The 21759-nt window shown below is 42.4% G+C and overlaps 1 protein-coding gene across 3 annotated transcripts in view; it reads right to left on the minus strand.

Annotated features, from left to right (window-relative positions):
• The window catches only part of LOC126293652 (ectopic P granules protein 5 homolog), a 393414-nt gene that overhangs the window by 79646 nt on the left and 292009 nt on the right, over window positions 1–21759 (minus strand). For all 3 annotated transcript variants that reach the window (XM_049986936.1, XM_049986934.1, XM_049986935.1), the window contains 2 exons: window positions 20270–20491; window positions 4221–4381 (listed from right to left, as the gene is read on the minus strand). In XM_049986936.1, the coding sequence (XP_049842893.1) occupies window positions 4221–4381; window positions 20270–20491 (383 nt within the window). The remainder of the gene's footprint in view (window positions 1–4220; window positions 4382–20269; window positions 20492–21759) is intronic.

Consider the following 21759-nt stretch of genomic DNA (forward strand, 5'->3'; position numbering starts at 1 on the left):
AAAGTGCGAATGCAGAAGGTTTAAAGTTCACTCGTTTACATCATTCAAGTAGCTTGGAAGACAATTAACACCCTCTCTGCATCCATCCAAGCACAAGCAGACTAAGTCCAGTGAAAACAGTGAAAGCTATTGTAAAACATTGGGTGGAACTGACTAGCAGGGCCACCTCAGCAAGCTTCAAGAAAGGTAACTGAGAGAAATAAATCTACTATTATGTAACATCAAAGGCTTACAAATTGCACATAGGAAATGAAACTCTGATGCCACACCCAAAAAAAAACCATCACAGTTGCATTTCAGTATGTGCATGCTGCTGCCCCCCCCCCTCCCCGCCCCCACCACACACTAGGAGAGAGGGAGAGGGAGCACTGATTTATCGTTATTACTGAGCACAGTGCCTCCATCCACGGTGCAACCGTAGCACAGAGAGGCATTACGGTTCACTACCGAAAATACAGTCATTCCTGGCCAGTGTGAAAGAGGATCTGCATATACGCACAACAGGAGTGTATTACAGCCCTGATTGTGTGCTCTTTCCTATAAAGGCCAAAATACAGGGAATTAACTCTGACAGAATGACCTCCTTCATGCCAACCAGCTAGGATACTGAAAACATCACCCATAGGAAAACCAACTCACATTTTCCTCACATGACATCCTCAAAGCCATGCAGCAAGGCAGTAGAAATGGAAATGATCGTATGTACACCTGGTGTGAATCTTTCTATTTTGATGCCACTTCGGTGAGTTGCACATCATTTCAAAATGAGATAAAATGATTAGGACACAAACGCACAGTCCCTGAGCGAAGAAAATCTCTGGACTGGCTAGGAATCAAACTCAGCACTAACTCTCAAAAAGCTTTTGACCCATCACTACACTGGTGCTTATTATGGAAAGCTTGATGGTACGCAGCATCGACCAAAGTTTGTGACTCGACAGAGGATTTTGGTAGGCAGGATGCTCCATATCATCTCAGATGGAGAGTTATTAATAAAAGTAGAAGTAATTACAGACATGCTGCAGGAAAATGTGTTGAGACACTTGCTGTTCATCTTGCATATTGTTCATCTTGCAGACAAAGACGACTTCACTGCAAATCTGTCACACTTGCAGTACATATATTGTGGTGACTAGTTTTGAATCAACTGGTTCATTTTCAAGCTTGGCCCACTGAGGGTACACTGAATGTGTCTACTCAACAATACATGTAACACACAGTGATGGTGGATAAATGTCACAACATACATATGCTCACTATACCAAGTCAGAATCACACTGTTTGATTCTGATTTCTATAGTGACCATATGTATATTATGACCTAATCAAACTGACTGATTATGTCTTGTGCAGTGATCATATGTACATTGTGACATTTATTCACTACACTCTAAGGTGCACATATTGTCAACATTAGATGGTTCTCAATAAGATCAGGCACTTTCAGTGAGAATGAGCCAGTCAGTTCAAAACTAGTCACCAAATATATGTATGCAACTCTGACAGAATTAAAATAAACTCTTCATGAACTAAAAGTACAGCAACAACAAAATGTTGTCTGCATACCTGTAGACAATATTAACAATAACTTCAGGTGTTTGGGAGGTGATCCAAGTGTATAGATAATATTTGAAAACCATCACATGAACAAATGCAAATAAGAACAGGAATTAGTCGCAAAAATCTGTAATTACCTAAAGACACAGATTTTGGCTACAACACAATTCGTCATCACTGCATTACTGTAAGAGTCATATAGGCACAGACATGTCAGAGTATAAATTTGTGGCAACTGGTGTTAGTATTTACATGGCAACAACCAGCCAGGTAAATACTAGCATCAGTTACCACTGACATATCTGTGGTAACATGACTCTTCTGGTAATGCCCTGATGATGACTACGTTATAGTCAAAATCGACACCTGCAATAAATTATGGATTTCTGCAGTTGACAGTTGTCCTCCTTTACATCTGAATGTTCAATGGTCACTTTGTACCACTGGTACCCTATGGTTTCCAGATTAATTAAACTAACATCTCACTGCCTGAATTTACCCAATTTGTTGTCTAAAGACTTCTTTACATTCCCCAATGTGAAACAAAAAATGTGTAGACCATGATTCTCATCACCTCAATAAGGTGCTGAATAATACCAAAACAATGTTTCCAAAATTGGTTAGAACACACACAGAGGTCTATACCGTATTTACCCGAATCTAAGACACACATGAAAAATGAGACTCGAAATCAAGGAAAAAAAATTTCCCGAATCTAAGCCACACCTGAAATTTGAGTTGAAATTCAAGGAGAGAGAAAAGTTTTAGGCCGCATCTCCAAATCAAAACAAAGTTGGTCCATTGTAATATGAGACACAATTTAGGTCGAATGAATGACGATGCAGTTACAGTAGTTTGGTTCGAGTCATAAGCTTAGCAGTTAAGCTTTACCAGGTAGCCATTGCTATGCGCCAGGTGCTCTGTCCGTATTTATACGGGTACCCTTCCTTTTTCATGTGCTTTGTCTGTTTTGAATTGATTGCTTATTTTTCTTTCATCTGATAAGCACAGTTTTCTTTGTTATAGGTGTTTACGTCACTCTAAGCTGAAAATGCATTACTGTACTGTGTCATGCATTGTTTGTTGCATTCTGACAGTGCGTGTTTATAGCATGTCGCCACTCGCGGCATGGCTTGCTTTTGTGCGCGCTATCGCCGCTTACAATTAAAAAGAGAGAGAGAGAGAGAGAGAGAGAGAGAGAGAGAGAGAGAGAGAGAGGAATCGTCTCATTAGTGAAACAATGGCAAGAGACTGATATTTGTTGTTACTTACACTGCTGTTTTCTTTGATAATGATGAACAAGAACCAAATAATAGATTGTGTATGATAGAAGATGTTCTGAATGAGAGTTTAGCGAAAAAAAATTCCGTTTGAAAATCTTTGCAAGTGCCTCTTTAGTACATTACATTCAGCACAAAAATTAGAGTCATCCTAGATTTAAAAATCTAGTCAATTGCTGTGCTTCATTTCTGACTGTATCAGTATTAGGCATAAGAATAATACGAATATAAACATGACACGATACGTATATTCTTCCGCGTTTGCTGTTGTCTCACTCTAGTTTTGTGGTTTAGTAGGCAGACACGATTTAAATGAAATAGCAAGAAGGCAAAATGTTTATATTCGTATTATTCTTATGGTGACAAGAATACTGCATGTCATTCACAATTTATAAAAGTTCCTATTAGCAACCATCTTTTCTCACAGATAGGAAAAAATACAGAATGTAGAGTTGGCCATATTGACAAACATCCCAAACAGTCTTGCCAGTCGGGTTTTCGTTGTACATTGAAATGCTGCTACGTTCGAAGATGAACAATACGGAATTTGTATTTACATCGTTGGATAACGTATGAAAAACTCAGGGCAGAGAAAAAAGCTCGTCTTCGATTTTTATTTTATTTTATTTTTTTTTTTTTTTTTTTTTTTTTTTTTTGTTACTGATGCAGAGGTTTTGGTGCCAGTATTTATCTTTGTGCCTGCAAAGCATGCCTTTATAGCACTACATATATTCGACATCAAAAGTTAGTTGTGGCAGCACCTACCAACATTTTTCAGAACTTCCGCTTACTTTGCACACGATTCTAAGCCGCAGGCTGTTTTTTGGATTACAAAAACCGGAAAAAAAAAGTGTGACTTAGATTTGAGTAAATACGGTAAATATTTTTAGAAATAATAAAATGTTTTCTACAAACATTGGAAAATCCAGGATGGGATACTGACAGTATTATGAAAAAGATAGTTGTTACTTATCACATAGCAGAGATGCTGAGTCACAGATAGGCACAACAAAAGATTGTCAAACAAAGCTTCCGGCCAACCAGGTCTTTGCAAGTTACGTTTGCACAAATGTGAGTATGAGTATGTTGTCTCCTCTGATGAAGACCTGTTTGGCCAAAAGCTTTGTTTGACAGTCTGTTGTTCTCCCTATCTGCAATCCAACATCTCTGCTATATGGTGAGTAGCAACTATCCTTTTCATAATATAGTCAAAATGCTTTGTATCAAACAATTTTTTTTTCAAACTTAAAAGATGATCCACAATTATTAGTTGAGAATTGGGCACTGGTTAAAGCTTTCAGCGTTGTTCAAAGGGGAATGCACACAGGAGAAATAACAGCACGCTGGTGGAATCTCAGTCACAGAGTGTGGAGTGGGACCCACCTTGAGCATCAGCTCCAGGTCATTGAGTCCCGGCCAGAAGCGGTCCCAGGACAGTGTGAGCAGACCTCCATGAAGGACGTTCAGGATGTAGTCCTTCACTGCTGCATGGGCAAAGTTGTTCACGTAGAACTGCCACACAAAACTCAGCATGTTGCTGCAGCCTGAAACAGAATGAGAAATTGGTGTTTAATCTCTCCTCAGTAGCAAAGCCGCTTCAGATGAAGCACGAGTTAAGATTGAGAAAGGTTGGGACAAGAAATTGGTCATGACATTTGAAAAATAACTATCCCAGTATTCGCTCCCATATGACGACGTAACATCAGTCTTGTGTAAGGGTGTCAGACTTAAGAGAAAATGCATCCAGTCTACGAAGGAGACTGCTTCCTGCTCACCTGTGCGTCCCATGTTAGAATATTGCTCGAGTGTGTGGTACCTGTACTGGATTGGACTAACTGGAGGTACTGAATGTACTGAACGAAGGATGACATATATCTGCAGCAAGAAAAACAGTCTAGGTTGCAAATCATGGCAGAAGCTTTATTTGCGAGTTTTGCCTTTCTGAGGCATCTTCAGAATTACTGTAAGGGAAAAAAATAAACAGAAACAGATTAGGGTATAGTCCTACCTATCAGAAAAAGACGCTAAAAAAATTTTAAGTACTATATTAAAAAACCCAGAATGAAGGGAGTTTGGGAATGCGGGTCATTAAAAGCCAAAATTTTTGTATGCACCCAGAATGGAAAAGTAAAAAATATTATTTTTTTTAAATGTGGGCCAAATCTGGCAATGAAAAGCTAATTCATAGTGGAACTGTACAAAGGCTGACAATTCTTACCTTTGGCAAAGCATGCAGCAATGTTGACATAGGGCCACACTTATAATCTCAAAACATAAATATTGCAAAACAGATTCTTTTCGTTTATTTTATTATTCAATATCTGGAGATAATAATTTTTACTCAAGATTTTCTTTTGATGATAAGGGAGTAGAAGTCGTGAATACATAACGACATATGTGCACGATACGTAAAACTGGCAGACAGGAAGCTGCTGATGCAGCAGATAAAGTTCAGTGTCTCAAGCACAATAAATATGAATAAAGTGAAACATGTAATGGTAAGTAAAACCAATGAAATGAAACAGAGATTTAGAATAAATGGTGAAAGTACACTGAGGTGACAAAAGTCAATGGACTGCAATATGAACATATACAGGTGGTGGTGGTAGTATCACATACACACAGTATAAGAGGGCACTGACTGCTTTGGCAGGGTTGTAATTTGTACTCAAGCGATGCACATGAAAATATGGCTGCACAACTAGGCTTATTAGACCTTGAATGCAGAATGGTAGTTGGAGCTAGATGCTTGGGACATTCCATTTTGGAAATCATTATGGACTTAAATATTATGAGATCTACAGTGTCAAGAGTGTGCTGTGAATACCAAATTACAGGCATTATCTCCCACCACACACAAAACAGCGGCCAACGGCCTTTATGTAAGGACCTAGAGCAGAGGCATTTGTATAGAATTGTCAGTGTTAACAGATACACAACACTGCATGAAATGACCACAGCAATCAATGTGGGACATATAACTAACGTAACCATTAGGACAGTGTGGCAAAATGTGTCTTTAATGAGCTATGGCAGCCTGTGGTCTGGTCAAATGAGTCATGATTCCAACTGGTAAGAGCTGATAGTAGGGTCTAAGTGTGACATAGACCCCATGAAGCCATGGACAAAGTTGTAAGCACGGCACTATGGGAGCTGGTGGTGGTCCCATAATGACATGGGTTGTGTTTACATAGAAAGAGCTGGGTCTTCTGGTCCAAAAGAACCAATCATTAACTGTAAATGGTTATGTTCGGCTACTTGGAGACCATCTACGTCCATTCATGGACTTCATGTTCCCAAACAATGATGAAGTTTTCATGGATGACAATGCCCCATGTCAACAGACCATAATTGTTCATGGTTAATTTGAAGAACGTTCTAGACAATTAAAATGAATGATTTGGCCACCCAGATCATCCAACAGATATCCCATCCATCACTTGTGGAACATAATCGAGAGGTCAGTTCGTGCACAAAATCATGCATAAAAACACTTTCACTAACATACACACCCTCTTAATTTTTATTTCCATTTTGATTTTTTGCCACCTTCTGTTGCTAGACAGGACCATACCTCTATACTGTTTCTATTCATTTTTTCCCATGTAGATATTCTGAAAATGCCTCAAAAAGGCAATATGTATAAGTAAAGCTTCTGTTGTCGTTTGCAATCTGTTTTTCTTATTGATGTTGCTGTATCACAAAAATGAATTGGGGGGGGGGGGGGGGGGGGGGGGATGGCATGAGTAGTCACCACCTTGTTTAACTAACAGGAGTCTCACAGATATGTTGAAAATCTTGAACTGAGAGATGGTGACCATAGATGCCAATTATCCCACAAAAGCTAACATACAAGGTTCCAAGAACCAGTATTAAGTTTTCCCATATGGACTGTGAAAACAAGATACGACTATCTGCAATCTGCAGTGTCGACAGACGTACAGCAGAATTCAAATTACCCTAACTCCACCTATCTCAACCACCAATTATCTGGGTCACTTTGAGTAAAAAGAAATTTGCACTTTATTATTAAAGCTGTTGGTTCTGTTTGGTAGTAATTACAGTACACTAGACATAATATATTTCTGTCACTCTAAAATCAATCTGCAGCTAATGTTTTAAAAGACAATATATTCCAGTTAATAATTAATAGAGTATGCACATTGTTGTGTATGTGGTGCCAGTCATTCTGTGCGACCTACACCAGTCTGTGTCATGACCACAGTACACTGATTTTGTGCACTATACATTCTGTCTTGCGGTTTGTGTGGATATATTCTTTTTTTTTGTGGGTGTTTTTTTATTTAGTGTGCAGCATATGTTTTCTAAAAGAAAACGCCAAATAGAAGCCCTTGAACAATTAGACAAAGGCACAGTGGTACGCAGTTAGCTGAGCTGTATAGCATGGAAACATCAACAATTTCATAAAAAAAAGTCCTCTATTTTAAACACTGTGTCCCCTCTTGAGTTTAAAGATGGCAGTTTGTCTAGAAAAACAACAAAAACAGCAGAAAACAAAGAGCTTGTATGGGTATTAAAGTGGTTTTTGCAGCAGTGACAATTGTGAAACCCTATTTCAGGGTCAGCTGTCTGCAGAAAAGCAAAATTTTTAGCCGAGTAATGATGCTATAGAATTTCAAGACAAGGCATGGTACTCATGAGTTCGATTTAAGTGGTGAAGAACTATCAGCAGACCCAAAAGCAGCAGAAAACTTTACTGAACAATTCAAAAGTGAAGCAGAATCTTATAAACTGCATTTTTCTACAACACAGATGAGACACTCCTCATCTGAATGGCTTTGCATGAAACAACTTTAGCTTGTAAAAGGAAAACAAGCACTCCTTGCCATAAAGTTGGTAAAGATTGTGTTGCCATGCTGAACTGTACTCATTCTACAGGAAACCACAAAATGTCCCTTCTGTTGATAGGAAAATAAATAAAAAATCCTCGCTTCCAAAAATGTTTTTAAAAAAACCCAACTTTTATACGAATCAACCACAGGCCTGAATGACTGGTATTTTGTTTCATGAATGGTAAGATTCAATTTTCATGCCTGAAGCAAAAGAATACCAAAAAGCCATAGGAAAAGAAGGGTGTAAAGTGATGTTGACTCTGCACAATGCACCCACCCCCCAATAGAAAGCCTTCTTGGTAGAGAAGCTGGATGTACCTAAACACTCTTCTGCCACCAAATGTAAGGAGTTTGCTACAGCTAACAGACCAATCAGTTATCAAAACTATGAACCATTATGGAAACAAGTGTTGAGGAAGCCTTTGACAGAAGGTGGAAATGAAGAAGCCATTGTGGCTCATCACCAAAAGCTGAATTTAAAAGTGTGCTCTCACATGATGGGTTGGGTTGTTTTGGGGGAAGAGACCAAACAGTGAGATCATCGATCTCATCAGATTAGGGAAGGATGGGGAAGGAAGTCGGCCATGCCCTTTGAAAGGAACCATCACAGCATTTGCCTGGAGCGATTTAGGGAAATCACGGAAAACCTAAACCAGGATGGCCGGATGCGGGATTGAACCGTCGTCCTCCCGATCTTACATGATGTATGATGGCAGAAACATGAAATCTGGTGAAGATAATACATTAAAAAGAGCTCTGAATAAATTGAAACACATTTCAACCAACTGAAAGGCTTTTAAACCAGATATGAGGTACATAAAAAGACAAAATGAAGAAGCAAGAAAAATAAGAGGAAGAAAGAGAAGCAGTAGAGGACAAAATATCACTTGAGGACACGCAAAGGGTCCTTTCGCAAGTTCCTGGATGTTCCAATTGTGCTGCACAAGGTACAGGTGAGTGGCTTACCTGTGATTCTTTAGACCTGGGATTCCAGATCCTCAGTGACTATGCAATCATTCGAAGTGTAAGAGAAGAAACTGATGGCCAGGAGGATGACAATGTCGCTGAACCAGGTAAGGGACTGCCAGCTGGTGAGGTGTTTTGAGTTTCTTGTCACAGAGCTAACACGGATGGAGCAGCAGCCCGGTTTGACCGTATGCAGCTGCTCAGCATCAAACAGATGCAATACTCAGCTGCACAAAAACGACTGAAGGTGGCGAAACAACTGACTCCAATCAATAGGTTCAAGAACTGATTTTGTATTGTACAACACTGTACAAAATCTAAACAACATTGGTTTGTAGTCATTAAATTAATATTACAGTAGTACATATACACAAATGTAGTTTTCTTGTAAAGAAACGACATGGTTTCATGATGTATTCAATTATCTGAGTATTTGATTATATGGATGGGATCCCGCCCCAAGTCATGCAGATAATTGGAGTGCTACTGTATTTAAGGAATCATTCTTCCTGCACTACACACACAATTGGAACTTGAAGAAATTCTAATATATGGTGTCATAACAAATACCACCTGTCATGTACTTCACTGTTTTGCAGAGCATGTACACAGCCAAGAAAGCTATGCACCCACAAAGGGAGGCAGAAACAAAATGAAACTTCACGGGTCGAGAGGATGTCTGGTGTGTGATCACAAAATCAAGTCAAATTTACAGATACCTTAACAGTATGAGTCCACATATCAATATGATGTTGCACCCTCTCTCCCCAGGATGAACACACTGTTTCTGTTCAGAAGGGTGTCACATGGCCACTGTATCCTCTCCTGAGGCAAGCTGAACCATAGCCGTCATAACTGGCCCTCAAAATCCGGGATACTGATACTGGTGTGGAGTTGATATCTGAGCTGCTCCTACACATAGGCGGGAGGAGGGGGGGGGGGGGGGGGGGTAAAAAACAAGATAACACTACCGTAGGCAGAGCTTAGGTAGTACACATTTCTGTCACTTGGAATGAGAAGTGCAACTCATTGCCACTTCAGTGCCACCTGTGTTGTCGACCTGGCCTGTTCTGTTCTCACATGAACAATGTGCAGCTGTGAAATTTTGTTTTCTACTCATTAAAAATCCTGCTGAAACTATTTTAATGTTGAAAACAGGTTTTCTCGATTTAAACGTGGTGACATGTCAATTAATGACAAACCTCATTCCAGATGTCTATAGACTGCCCAAATTGATGAAAATATTGAAAAAGTTCGAGAGGTTGTACTCACAGACCATTGACATACAACTGCACAAATGTCAGAGAACAGTGGGTTATTTGTGAGCTTGGTTCAGCAAATTTTAATGGAAGGTTTAGGAATGAAAAGGGTTGCTGCCAACTTTGTTACTTGGTCTCTGACTGACAGTCAAAAGGAATGACACAAAAACAAAGCAACAGTCGAGCCAAATCAAGATGTCATCATCACCCCATCCAAAAAAAAATGTCACCAAGTCAAATTAAATATCACAACAATGCTAATTTGCTTTTTTGATGCCAAGGGAAAAGTTCTTTCAGAGTTTGTTTCCCCAGGTCAGTCACCTTTCATTTGAAAGTTTTAAGAAGATTGCACACCGGTATTTGTAAGAAAAAAAAAACCAGATTTGTGGTGGATGGGAGAATGGTTTTTCCATCACAACAATGCACCTGCACACACAGCCATCTCTGTTAGTTTTTGGCTAAAAATGGCACAGTTGCTCTGCCCTATGCACCTTTCTCACCTGAAATGATTCAGTGTGACTTTTTATTATTTTCACACATGAAAAGGGACATGAAAGGAGACTGATCTGACAACACTGATGAAGTCAAGAAAAAAACTAGGAGCTGTAGGCCATTTGTAAAGATGACTACAAAAAACGTCTCAAACATTGGAAGTATCAATGGGAAAAGTATATTTGTCGTAATGGAGAGTATTTTGAAGGGTTAAGGTTATGTTATGAACACTCTGAAAATATATAGCTTTAACAAAATAATTTTTTGTGTGTGTCTATTGAGGACTGATCTTGGGATCTTACTGGCCACGGGTGAACATCCACATCAAGCAAACACTTCACAGGCACGTGTCATCTGCAAATGACACTGACCTGTCGAAAAATGCCAACACAGTACTGTGTGTGTGTGTGTGTGTGTGTGTGTGTGTGTGTGTGTGTGTGTGTGTGTTTGAGGTTTACGGGTGCTAAACAGCGTGGTCATCAGCGCCCAAAACATAAACAGGAACACATGCAGTGAAGGGACTAAGACGAACAGCGAACAAGGAGAAGGGCTAAAAGACACAGACCTGACGCAGTTCCAAATCCTCGGAGGCAAAACAAGAGGAGAGGGAACGCACTAAAAAAGGAAAGGAAACACAAGGAAAAGAGAACAGAAATCAAAGGGAAACAAGGAGGTAATCGTTGCTGACAGACCTCTTACCTAAAACCTGAGTGAGCCAGTCACCAAGGAGCACATTGGAACCCTCTCCGCAAAATCCAAGGCAACAAACTGCACAGGACACAAAACCATATTGCGTCGTCTTGCAAAATAGAGGGCAAATCCTGTGGCAAGGAAACCACCGCCCTCTGGTCAGAGAATAAAAGACAATGGAGTAAAATGTGGCGGACAGTAATCTGGATGCTACAAGCACTGCAGATTGGGGGGTCCTCGCACTGGAGTAAAAAACCATGCGTTAAGGGACTGTGCCCGATGCTGAGGCGAGTCAGGAGAACCTCATCCCACCTGCAGGACTGGTAGGACATATGCCATGGCCGCATGGTGGCCTTGACCAGACGCAGCTTATTTTCACCGACTGCCAGCCACTCCTCTTCCCATTGACGCATAACACGAAAACGCAAGAAGGTGGTAACAGCATGAAGGGGGGACGGCACATTCAACAACATGAGGGAGGGAACATGCATCTTTGGCAGCCACATCTGCCAGTTCGTTTCCCCTAATATCCACGTGCCCCAGCACCCAGCAGAAACAAACCCCCTTCCCCTGCCGTTGCAGGTGGAGTAGGGCATCATGGATGTTGTGGACAACTGTATCTGCTGGGTACAACTGTTGCATAGTCTAAAGGGCACTCAGGGAGTCAGAACAAATGAGAAACTTAAGACTGGGAACACATCTCATCTGCTACAATGCCCGCAAGATCGCAAACAATTCGGCACCAAACATGGTAAACGCCGCAGGAAGCCGTAACATGAAAACTCGATCAGGGAAAACAACAGCACAACCAACAGAGGTTGGTTGGTTGGTTGGTTGGTTGGTTGGTTGGTTGGTTGGGGAAGGAGACCAGACAGCGTGGTCATCGGTCAACCAACAGAGTCCCCCTGTTTAGAGCCATCCGTAAATACTGGTACATGGTCGGGATGCTGGTGTAAAATATCGGAAAATAAGGAGGTAAAAACAAACGCAGGAGTGCACCTCCTCCGGTACTCCGACAAGTCTAAAAGGACGCTGGGCCTCTGGAGCAACCAGGGAGGCAGGCGGGTAAAACCTTGTCGTTGTGAGGCAACATGCTCCACACAAAGGGACTCAAGCAAATGCTTGGCACGAATCCCAAATAGTCTCGTTGCCCGGGGACGACTGGAAAAGAGACGTTCCATAAGCGATCGGGCAACGGTAGGGTACGTTGGGGAGGTAGGACAGGCAAGGAATTGACACACCCGTCGCACCATGAGGAGTTTCCGCCGGATGGCGAGCGGCAGTTCCCCTGCCTCAGCACACAGGCTGCGGATGGGACTGGTACGGAAGGCACCAGTGGCCAGCCTGATACCCTCAAGGTGTACTGTGTCAAGAATCTTCAGATAAGAAGGCCTTGCTGATCCATACACGGTGCAACCGTAGTCAAGGCGCAATCGGACGAAAGCCCTATAAAACTGCAACAGACGCGCCCCGATCTGCTCCCCAGAATCGATGGCTCAGACATTTCAAAATATTCAGTGCCTTCAGGGCCCGCACCTTGAGGTCTTTAAGGTGAGGCTACCACAACAACTTGGAATCAAAACTGAGGCCCAGGAACCTCACAGTGTCTCTAAAAGAAAGAATGGTGTCCCTCAGACGCAATTCAGGGGAGGTAAAATGACGTCGAGAATGATTAAAATGAACACACACATTTGTCTGCAGAAAAAGTAAAACCCGTCTTTGCAGTCCATGCCTCTAAGCGCTTTATCGTAAGCTGCAACTGCCGACTAGCAGTGGCAAGACTGGAGGAAGAACAGAAAACAGCAAAATCGTCCACAAACAAGGAGCATTGGGCAGGACTCCGGATAGTGGACATGATACTGTTAATAGCGATGGCAAAGAGGGTGACACTTAAAACGCTGCCCTGAGGAACACCATTCTCCTGCACGTACATATCAGATAGCACATTACCAACCCGATACCGAAAGAGGCGGTGAGAAAGAAAGGACCGAATGAAGATGGGGAGATGGCCACGAAAGCCCCACTCATGGAGTTGATTGAGGATAAGGCAGCGCCAAGTAGTGCCATACGCCTTATTAATGTCAAAGAAGATACCTAGACAATCCGGGTTACGTAGGAAGGCCTGCTGGATGGCGGCCTCAAGCAAGGTCAAGTTGTCTATAGTGGAACGATATCTCCGAAAGCCACACTGAGAGGGGCTAAGGAGCTGCCTGGTCTCGAGCAGCCAAACCAGGCGTCGGTTGACCATGCGTTCCAACGTCTTCCCAATACAGCTCATCAAAGCAATACTGCGATAACTACTGGGATGCGTTCGGTCCTTCCCTGGTTTGAGAAGGGGAATCAAAATCGCCTCCCTCCACGAGGCAGGGTACGTGCCAGATAACCATTTCATATTAAAACAGTTCAGGAGAACTTCCTTGGATGGCAGCAACAAGTGCCGCAGCATGCTGTACCGGATTTTATCATGACCAGGCGCAGTATCATGAGCCACAGACAGTGACAAATCCAGTTCCCACGTTGCGAAGGGATAGTTGTAGGGTTCAGAATTTGGAGACCGGAAGTCCAAGTGACCCCTCTCGATGGCAGTGCAGTAGCAGCAGAAATCTGGATCACAGTTAATAGTGGCGGTAGATTCCGCAGTGTCTGGGCAATGTCTCTCGGCGCTGTAAGGAGACATCCCTAATGGAGCAAAGCTGTGACTGGTAGCTGGTTTAGTTTCCCGGAAATCCTCCTGATGGCTTCCCATACTTTTGTAGAACTAGTGGAGCAGGAGATGGAGTTCAAGAACAATTGCCATGACCGTAGTTTGCTCTCTTTAATCAATCGCCGCACTTTGGCCCTTGCCACCCGAAAGGCCGCAAGATTGTCAGCTGAGGGACGGCACTTGAAGCGGGGCAGAGCTGTACGGCGGGCTCGGATGGCTGAGCGGCACTCAGTGGTCCACCAAGGGACAGGACGCCTCTTGGGATGACCGGATGACCATGGGACTGACAATTCAGCAGCATGGAAGATCATGGCTGTAACATGGTCTACCCATTCGTGGACGCTGGCACGGTGTTCCAAAACTGCCAGTTGGCTGAAAAGTGTCCAGCCAGCTCTGCAGAAGTGCCACCAGGGCTGCACTGGTAATGCCACAGCCTCATCCAGGAGGCGAATCCAAAGGGGGAAGTGGTCACTAGAATGGAGGCCAGCAGCAACCTCCCACAGCGCAGAATCCGCGAGTGCTGGAGAGGAAAAGGTAACGTCAATAGCTGATGATGACCAGCAGCAGTACAGAAATGAGTGGGAGCACCAGAGTTGAGGATGCACAGTTCTTCAGTCAGACATCATGAGGCTTTCCAGAATGCGACCCCGGGGGCAAGTAGTCGGAGAGCCACATAAGACATTATGAGCATTGAAGTCCCCCAGAAGTAGAAATGGGTGGGGGCGTTGGCTAACAAGGTCTGTGAAAGCCTCAGAGTGTGAGCCTCCGACCCACAAGAATGTCAACTGCAACTTCTTGCAAGTCTGTAACGAGAGGGAGCTCAGATGAGGGGTGCATGTCATGGACAAAAACCGCAACAACACCCTTTGCCCTTTCCCCCGTCAGATCATCTTTTCGATATACGGTATAGCCCCGTAAAGAAGGAGCATCAGTGGCCTGAAAATGTGTCTCTTGGAGACATAAGCACAAAGGGCACTTTCGTACAAGAAGTTGTAATTTGGCCACATGCGTCCTGACCCATTCAGGTTCCACTGTAATATGGGAGCCAGTGATCAGGGTGGCTGAACTTTCACCCTGCCTCTGTGCTTTGGAGGAGAGCCCGTACTGGCCGGAGATTTATTCCTGGGGCGAGAAGATCGCCCCCGGTCGACATCAATGTCCATAAGCTCCGATGACGGCCCACGGGAGATGTCAGACAGTACGATGGCCTCGTCATCGGACCAACCCTGACTAGTCTCCTCAGGTGGCAAAACCTTCACCTTCTGTGTCTTTGTCTTGGGGGGATTAGAATGCAGAGCCTTGTCAACAGTTGGAGCTTTACTCGCCTGGGCAGAAGGCGCCATATGGGGAGAGGCAGGAAGTACCCCAATGTCAGCAACCACAGCCTTGTCTGACTTTGCAGGGAGAGCCGCAGGTTGCAAAACAACCGCAGCAGCACAAGTGCACTGGCAAACGCAGGTATTAGTGCTAGCACTAGCAACCTCCGTTTGCATAGCAACAGTGGCCATTTGTACCGGTTTTTTCAGAGCGGAAGCGTAAGATGTTGAAAACACGGGAGGTTGCATGGCCTTAAAGAGCTTCTTGGCCTCACCATAGGGGATGAGCTTAGATGTTTTAATCTCCTGTATCTTCCGTTCTTCGAGATAGATGGGGCAGACCCAGCTCCAGACAGGGTGACTCCCAGAGCAATTCACGCACTTCACAGGAGATGAACAATCGGCTCCGTCATGGGCAGGCTGACCACATTTACCCCAAGTGGCTATCCCATTGCACCCAAACGTAGTATGCACAAAGCGCTGACATTTAAAACAGCGCATTGGGTTGGGGAAATATGGCCATACTGGCAAACGTAAGAACCCCACTTTAACATGCTCTGGGAGTCTCGGGCAACTGAATATGAGAATAAACGAGTCAGATTTGACGAGGTCCCCATCGACTCGTTTCATAATATGCTGCACGTCAACAATACCTTCGTCAGCCCACTCAGATTTTAACTAGTCTATGGGGATATCCACCAAGTCCCTACACGTCACAACACCCTTACTATAATTCAAAGTGGTGTGGAGCTTGGTCTCGATAGCGTACTCACCTAGACAGGTTGCTTTCCAAAGCGAAGCGACTTGACGGGAACTAGAAGTCTCAACTAACAGAGTCCCATTGCGCAGTCGCTTCACAGATTTCAGTGTTCCTGCAATTCCCTCAAGACCCTTGTGGATGTAAAAGGGAGAAACCCCCTCAAAGCTACCCTCCTTCCGTTTAATAATCAAAAACACATTCTGATTATCAGCTTGTGCTCCGTTACGACAGTCTGTTAAATCTCTAGCAACACCAGGCACTGGAGAACTCGCAGCGCGTAGCCAACACAGTACTGTCATACAAGAGTTAATACTTGAGAATGCAGTACATGCTGTGAAAACTCTCTCAATCGCAACCAGTCACGACCTGAAGTCATACCTGATGGCTCCCCACCTCACACCCTGACACCTCTCTCTGGGATTCCTTGCCATATCATTGCTATACTCACTGATGCTGGCAATCTAGGTAGTGCAGAACTGCACTTCATCAATGAATGCATCGCAATGCCATTCGTCAGTAGTCCACGCCTCCCTGTCACAGCACAATTCCAAATGCAGCCATCTGTGTTGAGGCCTTAACAGCATTCTACGTATGGGCCAGTAATTCCCTAGTTCGGCAGCTGCTAGTATCCAACCAATGTTGCAGGATGATGCAGAATGTAGCAGGGAGTCCATTACTTGTTCTCAGTTGGCGGGCAAAGATGTAAAGGGGTTACAATGTGTTTTGTGTGCAATATAAATGGTCCTCTCTCATGGTGATCAGATGTGATCAACTGGAACCTTGATGGCTAGTATGCCACCCCTCACATACCCATGCAATCTAGTGTAGTGTAACACAGCAACTTGATGATGACATGTGTTGCACAAGCATTTTTTGAACAAATGACGACTGTCACTAAAAAAAAGAGTTTATTTTTATAATGTATTAAGTAAGCTATTGTGTTTGGATGTATGTTTTATTTATGTGCACGAGTCATGAGATGGACTGATGCAGCGTATCTGAAAGCTAGGAAAATGATAAATATCGTATTGTATTCACAGTATCTATTGGTCAGGAGGTTTATTCCTTGTCATCAGTTCCTGCCTGAGATGTGGTGCTTCCCATAGAGTAAGAGTTGCAACATACACTTTTTCCTTATCAATGTTTTTGCTATGTTCCACACAATGTAATAGCTTTGTAATGCGCAGTTATTGTACACAAGAGTACAGTGTACGAGCATTTTTAACAAGGCTTTTTTAATGAGAAGCTTCTTATTTATTTTGAGACTTGGATGTTGGATTAGTACAGTTAGCTTCCAGCAGTAACTGCAGCACTTTGAGAAAAGAAGTTCAATTAGAAGAGATTGGCAAGTGTGCTGAAATAGTTAGGTGTACAAGATTGAATAACAGGAATTCATAGCTCCCGATCAGACTTTACTTCACCACCTCATAGCACAGTAAAGAACAAGTGGAACAGCACACCAACATCAAGCCACTGTCACATCTGAATGCCTCACACATATGGATATTGCACAACTTGACAAGCTGGCCAAAAGGAGACCAAAGCGAGGCCCCTTTCAAACTCTGTCAGAAGCTGATAATGCTGTCTCACACGAGTACACAACATCTCCATGTCCTTCACAGTGATCACTTAACGTTTGACACTATTTGTTCCTCTCGTACAGCACATTAGGCATGGTAACAATATTAAACATGAGCAACACAAATGCATTAATGTGACCGATCTATTTGCCACAGAGAATTGCAACTCTAATCATTTACATACCCAGTAATGGCACGTACATATATGAAGCTGCATCAACATCTAACTACATTTTCTGGGTGCTTTGCTTTTTTTTGTCAGGCAATATATGATTATCATTAGAAATACTCCATCTGAATGAGCACTGAGAATCTGAAGGATATCCTGTGTTACAACTAAAAAAAAAAAACAGTGATCACAACTGAAGAGTTATCATGCTAAGTAACAAAATGCAATTTCTAGATTATTCAGAATAAATGCTAAGCAGATAATGTGAACATAAGTATGTACTATCTCCACATTGACTCTTGCTCATTGACTTCAGGAAGCAAGTTATCACATGACATGACCCAAAAGTAACAAATAAAAAATGAGTTTTCTAAATAAATTTGCACTGAAATGCTAAAAGGGCTACATCCACCAAGCAAGTTCTGTATACTGTATTTTTACTTCTAACAATCATTTTACTGTTAAGTCTCGGCACAATTTGCTGTAAAACTCTTCGTGCACCTTGGGTAGGTATTCCTCATACATCTGAAGTCTCTTTTCTTCTCTGAAGCCAATCCTTTTGCACCAGTAGCCTCAATGAATGTGATTGTTTCAATCTTCACTTCACCATCTTTTTTCCAACACTCTTATCATTTCCCATCCTTCTATTACAGCCCCCCCCCCCTCCTCCTCCTTCTTCTTCTGCTTCTTCTGACCCAGGTGTGGTGATTTTAATCCATGAGGCAGTATTTATACTACCTATAGTTATGTTAATGACCTATCAGGTGCTTTCTGAAAGTCCATAAAATAACTGCCTTTCATCTGAACAACTTTAAATGGTTGCTTATTGTGGGTTGTTGCTAAGATGTTCATTACAACATGAGAAACAAAATGCTTCATCACCTATGCTCTTTTTTTCAATAAATGGAACATCACAGTCACAAGCTAAAAAGCTCAGGCCAGAAACAATAGCGTTCTATTGACGCACAGGTACCACCACCAATGAAGACATGCCACAGACAGGTCACAAAGTGGCAGGATCATGTTGATGAGTATAATCCTGATGTCCAGTATAGACAACTGATCTAACACAATCTGCATTTACCCATTTAGCATGAACAAGTCATGGGGTTACTTCTCATGCCATCTTCTGGCTTTCATAGAACCTACAGTAGCCATCATTATAGGTAGCCCTTTTAGTATGTAAAAGCCCTGCTCACATACCACAGAACGAAATAGAAAAAAACAATTTATACAAAACTGGCACTTAGCCCCTTCAGAATGATAATGCTTCAATTACGCTGATTGCTCTGAATACCGGAAGATAGGAAAGACAATGGTAATGTCATACCACTGCATTTGAGTCAGCACACAGGATTTGGAAATGAAGTCATTTTGCAATGGTGTCCATATTATTTTGTCCAGCTCCTGTTACCACTAAGGGGAGGTTTACTATCTTTGGCCCGAAAAAAGCAAGTTCTTTGAGAATTTTTTTCTCGGGGTGTGTTAATGGTATCAATGTCAAATTTGGTCAAAATGTTTATTGATATTTTCTCTACATACTGGAATTTTTTTGACCAGAAATGTAGAAGAGCATAGGTGGAAGTGCCACTGGAACGAAACAAAATTTTGATGTAGACCTCCACACGCAGTATGTAACATGTCAGCCGGCTCATCTGAAATCAAAATTGAGTTGACATTAGTGAAGTATATAAGATTCTTTAGGAGGTTTACTCATTTAAGTTATTTGGACCATATGAAACAAAATGGCGGCCATTTGAAGAAAAATAGGGTTTTCTTCATCGATTTTTCATCTTCATCGGCCAAGTAAAAATATTTATAGTTGATGGATCATGGTACAACTCCTAGACACTTTATTAGCTTCGTCGGAAACAAAGAATCAAGCCAATCGGTTCAGTAGATTTGAAGTCACCATACCGCGTGATTAAAAAAATGTAATTTCGAGAAAAACATGTTTGAAGTTTTGACTACATGTAAATGCAATATTATGCAACATACGTTCAATCTGTTATTCTGGGTGCATAATCTAGTCCTTCCTCTTCCTCATAGAAGGCATTCTGGGCCATCACGTGCTGCTCCATAGCCGCTCGTACGGCCGGTGACAAGCAGTTTTCGGCTTGAATCCGGTGGTTGTCCGAATGCTTGGCAAACTGCGTCGAATAGAGTCCCAGGGTGACATCCAACATTATGATGGTCTTCTTCAGAATTGCTGAATACCCTTCATTGAAGCTGCTCACTGCCAGGAAAGTCATAATCCCCACTGTCTTTTCACCAGAATGCAAATGCTTGGGGGCTAACTTCCAAACAAACGCGTTCAAAATTTCATTTGAATTTTGTGTGGTTCCTCCCAAGCACCGGTACAATTACTCGTCCCCCAAAAGAAAAAAAAACTTGTGCATGAAAAAGGCTGATTTCAGGCAGGTGCATTTTTTTTGTTCAACCGCAAATAGCAAACATTTCCACTCCGTATTTGGAAAAACCATTTCAGGGTTGGATTCTAAACACTTTATGGGTCCAAAACTGTAATTTTAAACAAATCTAATTTTTGAACCAAAAGTTAGTAAACCTCCCCTTAAGATGACATTTAAAAACCTGAAGTACCTACAATTACCTCTCAACAGCTACACATCTGAATGTTCATACCTGGTAGAGTGTCGAGCACAAATCGCACGCACTCCACAAAAGTGCCAACAAAGCGCTGTGCGTGAGCGCCGTCCGCCACTATCCACGGCAGCAGCACGGAGCGGTCGTCGGCCAGCTGCTGGATCCACGCGGCAGCCGGCTCGCGCAGGTTGCGCGTCCAGTAAGGGGCGAGCCACGGCGAGAACATCTCACTCAGGGCCGGCCACAGGTGGCGCTCGCACACTGTTACAGCAGGAAACTAGTATACACTGACTTTTGCATATGAAATGAAGAACTACTCAGTCCAAATTTTACCAGTATTTTTATCAACAAAGTTTGGTGGGATTCAAAGTATAATATACCGGCTGGTCAGAATCCTCTGAAAACTTGGAAGGGAGTAGCAGTGTAGGTTGTGCTAACCAGGAAAGTACTTGGGCTCGAACAAAGAGATCTGTATGAACGTTTGGTTACAGGACTATTATGTACCTCTGAATGTGCTGGTGGGTGTCGTTTTTCTGCAAAACTCTGCAGTCATGCTCTAAATATCACTGTAGATGTAATTGTAGACGCCATATGCAATGCAGCAACCTTAACTATAAATGTAAATGCGGAATGTCAATAAAATGCTCCGAGCAATACGAGTGACTGCAAAACGCACAGTGAAGAAATGCAAGTTGACCGCATGGCGTGTTTGCACATTCTATAATATCAGAGTTGAATGCCATGTCAATGACACTTTTGAAGTTGTTCACTGGTTCACCAATATCGTAGCCAGCATTCTGCCATGCGTAATGAAGCATTGGTCTGTATACTCCCACAGATAACTGATTGTAAATGACAGAATGCATATTCATGATAAAGAATCTGTCGTGCAATTTTGGCTGCATATTACTTGAACGTAGTTCAATGAAGTCTGTTATTCTCTTGGCATATATTTTATATTGCCTAAAGAAATACACATCCAGAGGTTGTGCATATTTTGTAGTTTTAGGCGGAATGATTTTTAAGTCTACATGTTTTCCACCAGATGCTTCCAGTAGTACTCGTTCATCCTTATGTTCAGACCAGGAATCACAAAGTACTAATGACCTTCTCGACAAATGTGGATTCAAAACTGACAGAAAAATCGTCTTCAGATGTTGTTTCGTCATCTACCCACTCACACTTGCATTGTCGATGACATTTGGAGGGCGCCGCGTTTTTATTTCCCTTGACAAGCGAGGTCTAATCTTTCCACTGGATTCTTAGAAGCAAATATGAAGTTTGTCTGCCAATTGTCCATCCATTGATATAGCAACATCGATCATGTAACTATGTGTTGCACAGTTAACTGATTGCAACATCGTGACAGTGTTTCTCTCCCCTTTCATGGATAGTGTTCTGTCACAAGAAAGTTCATAGTTTAACTGACTCTGATCACAGTTCCATACAGAACTAATATCGATGTTTTCTCTTGTGATATGCTCATTGACGTCAGCAACAAACGTTTGAGCTCTTTCAATCAGCTCTTC

Source organism: Schistocerca gregaria, chromosome 10 (genome assembly GCF_023897955.1).
Source record: "Schistocerca gregaria isolate iqSchGreg1 chromosome 10, iqSchGreg1.2, whole genome shotgun sequence".
Taxonomy (NCBI): Eukaryota; Metazoa; Arthropoda; class Insecta; order Orthoptera; family Acrididae; genus Schistocerca; species Schistocerca gregaria.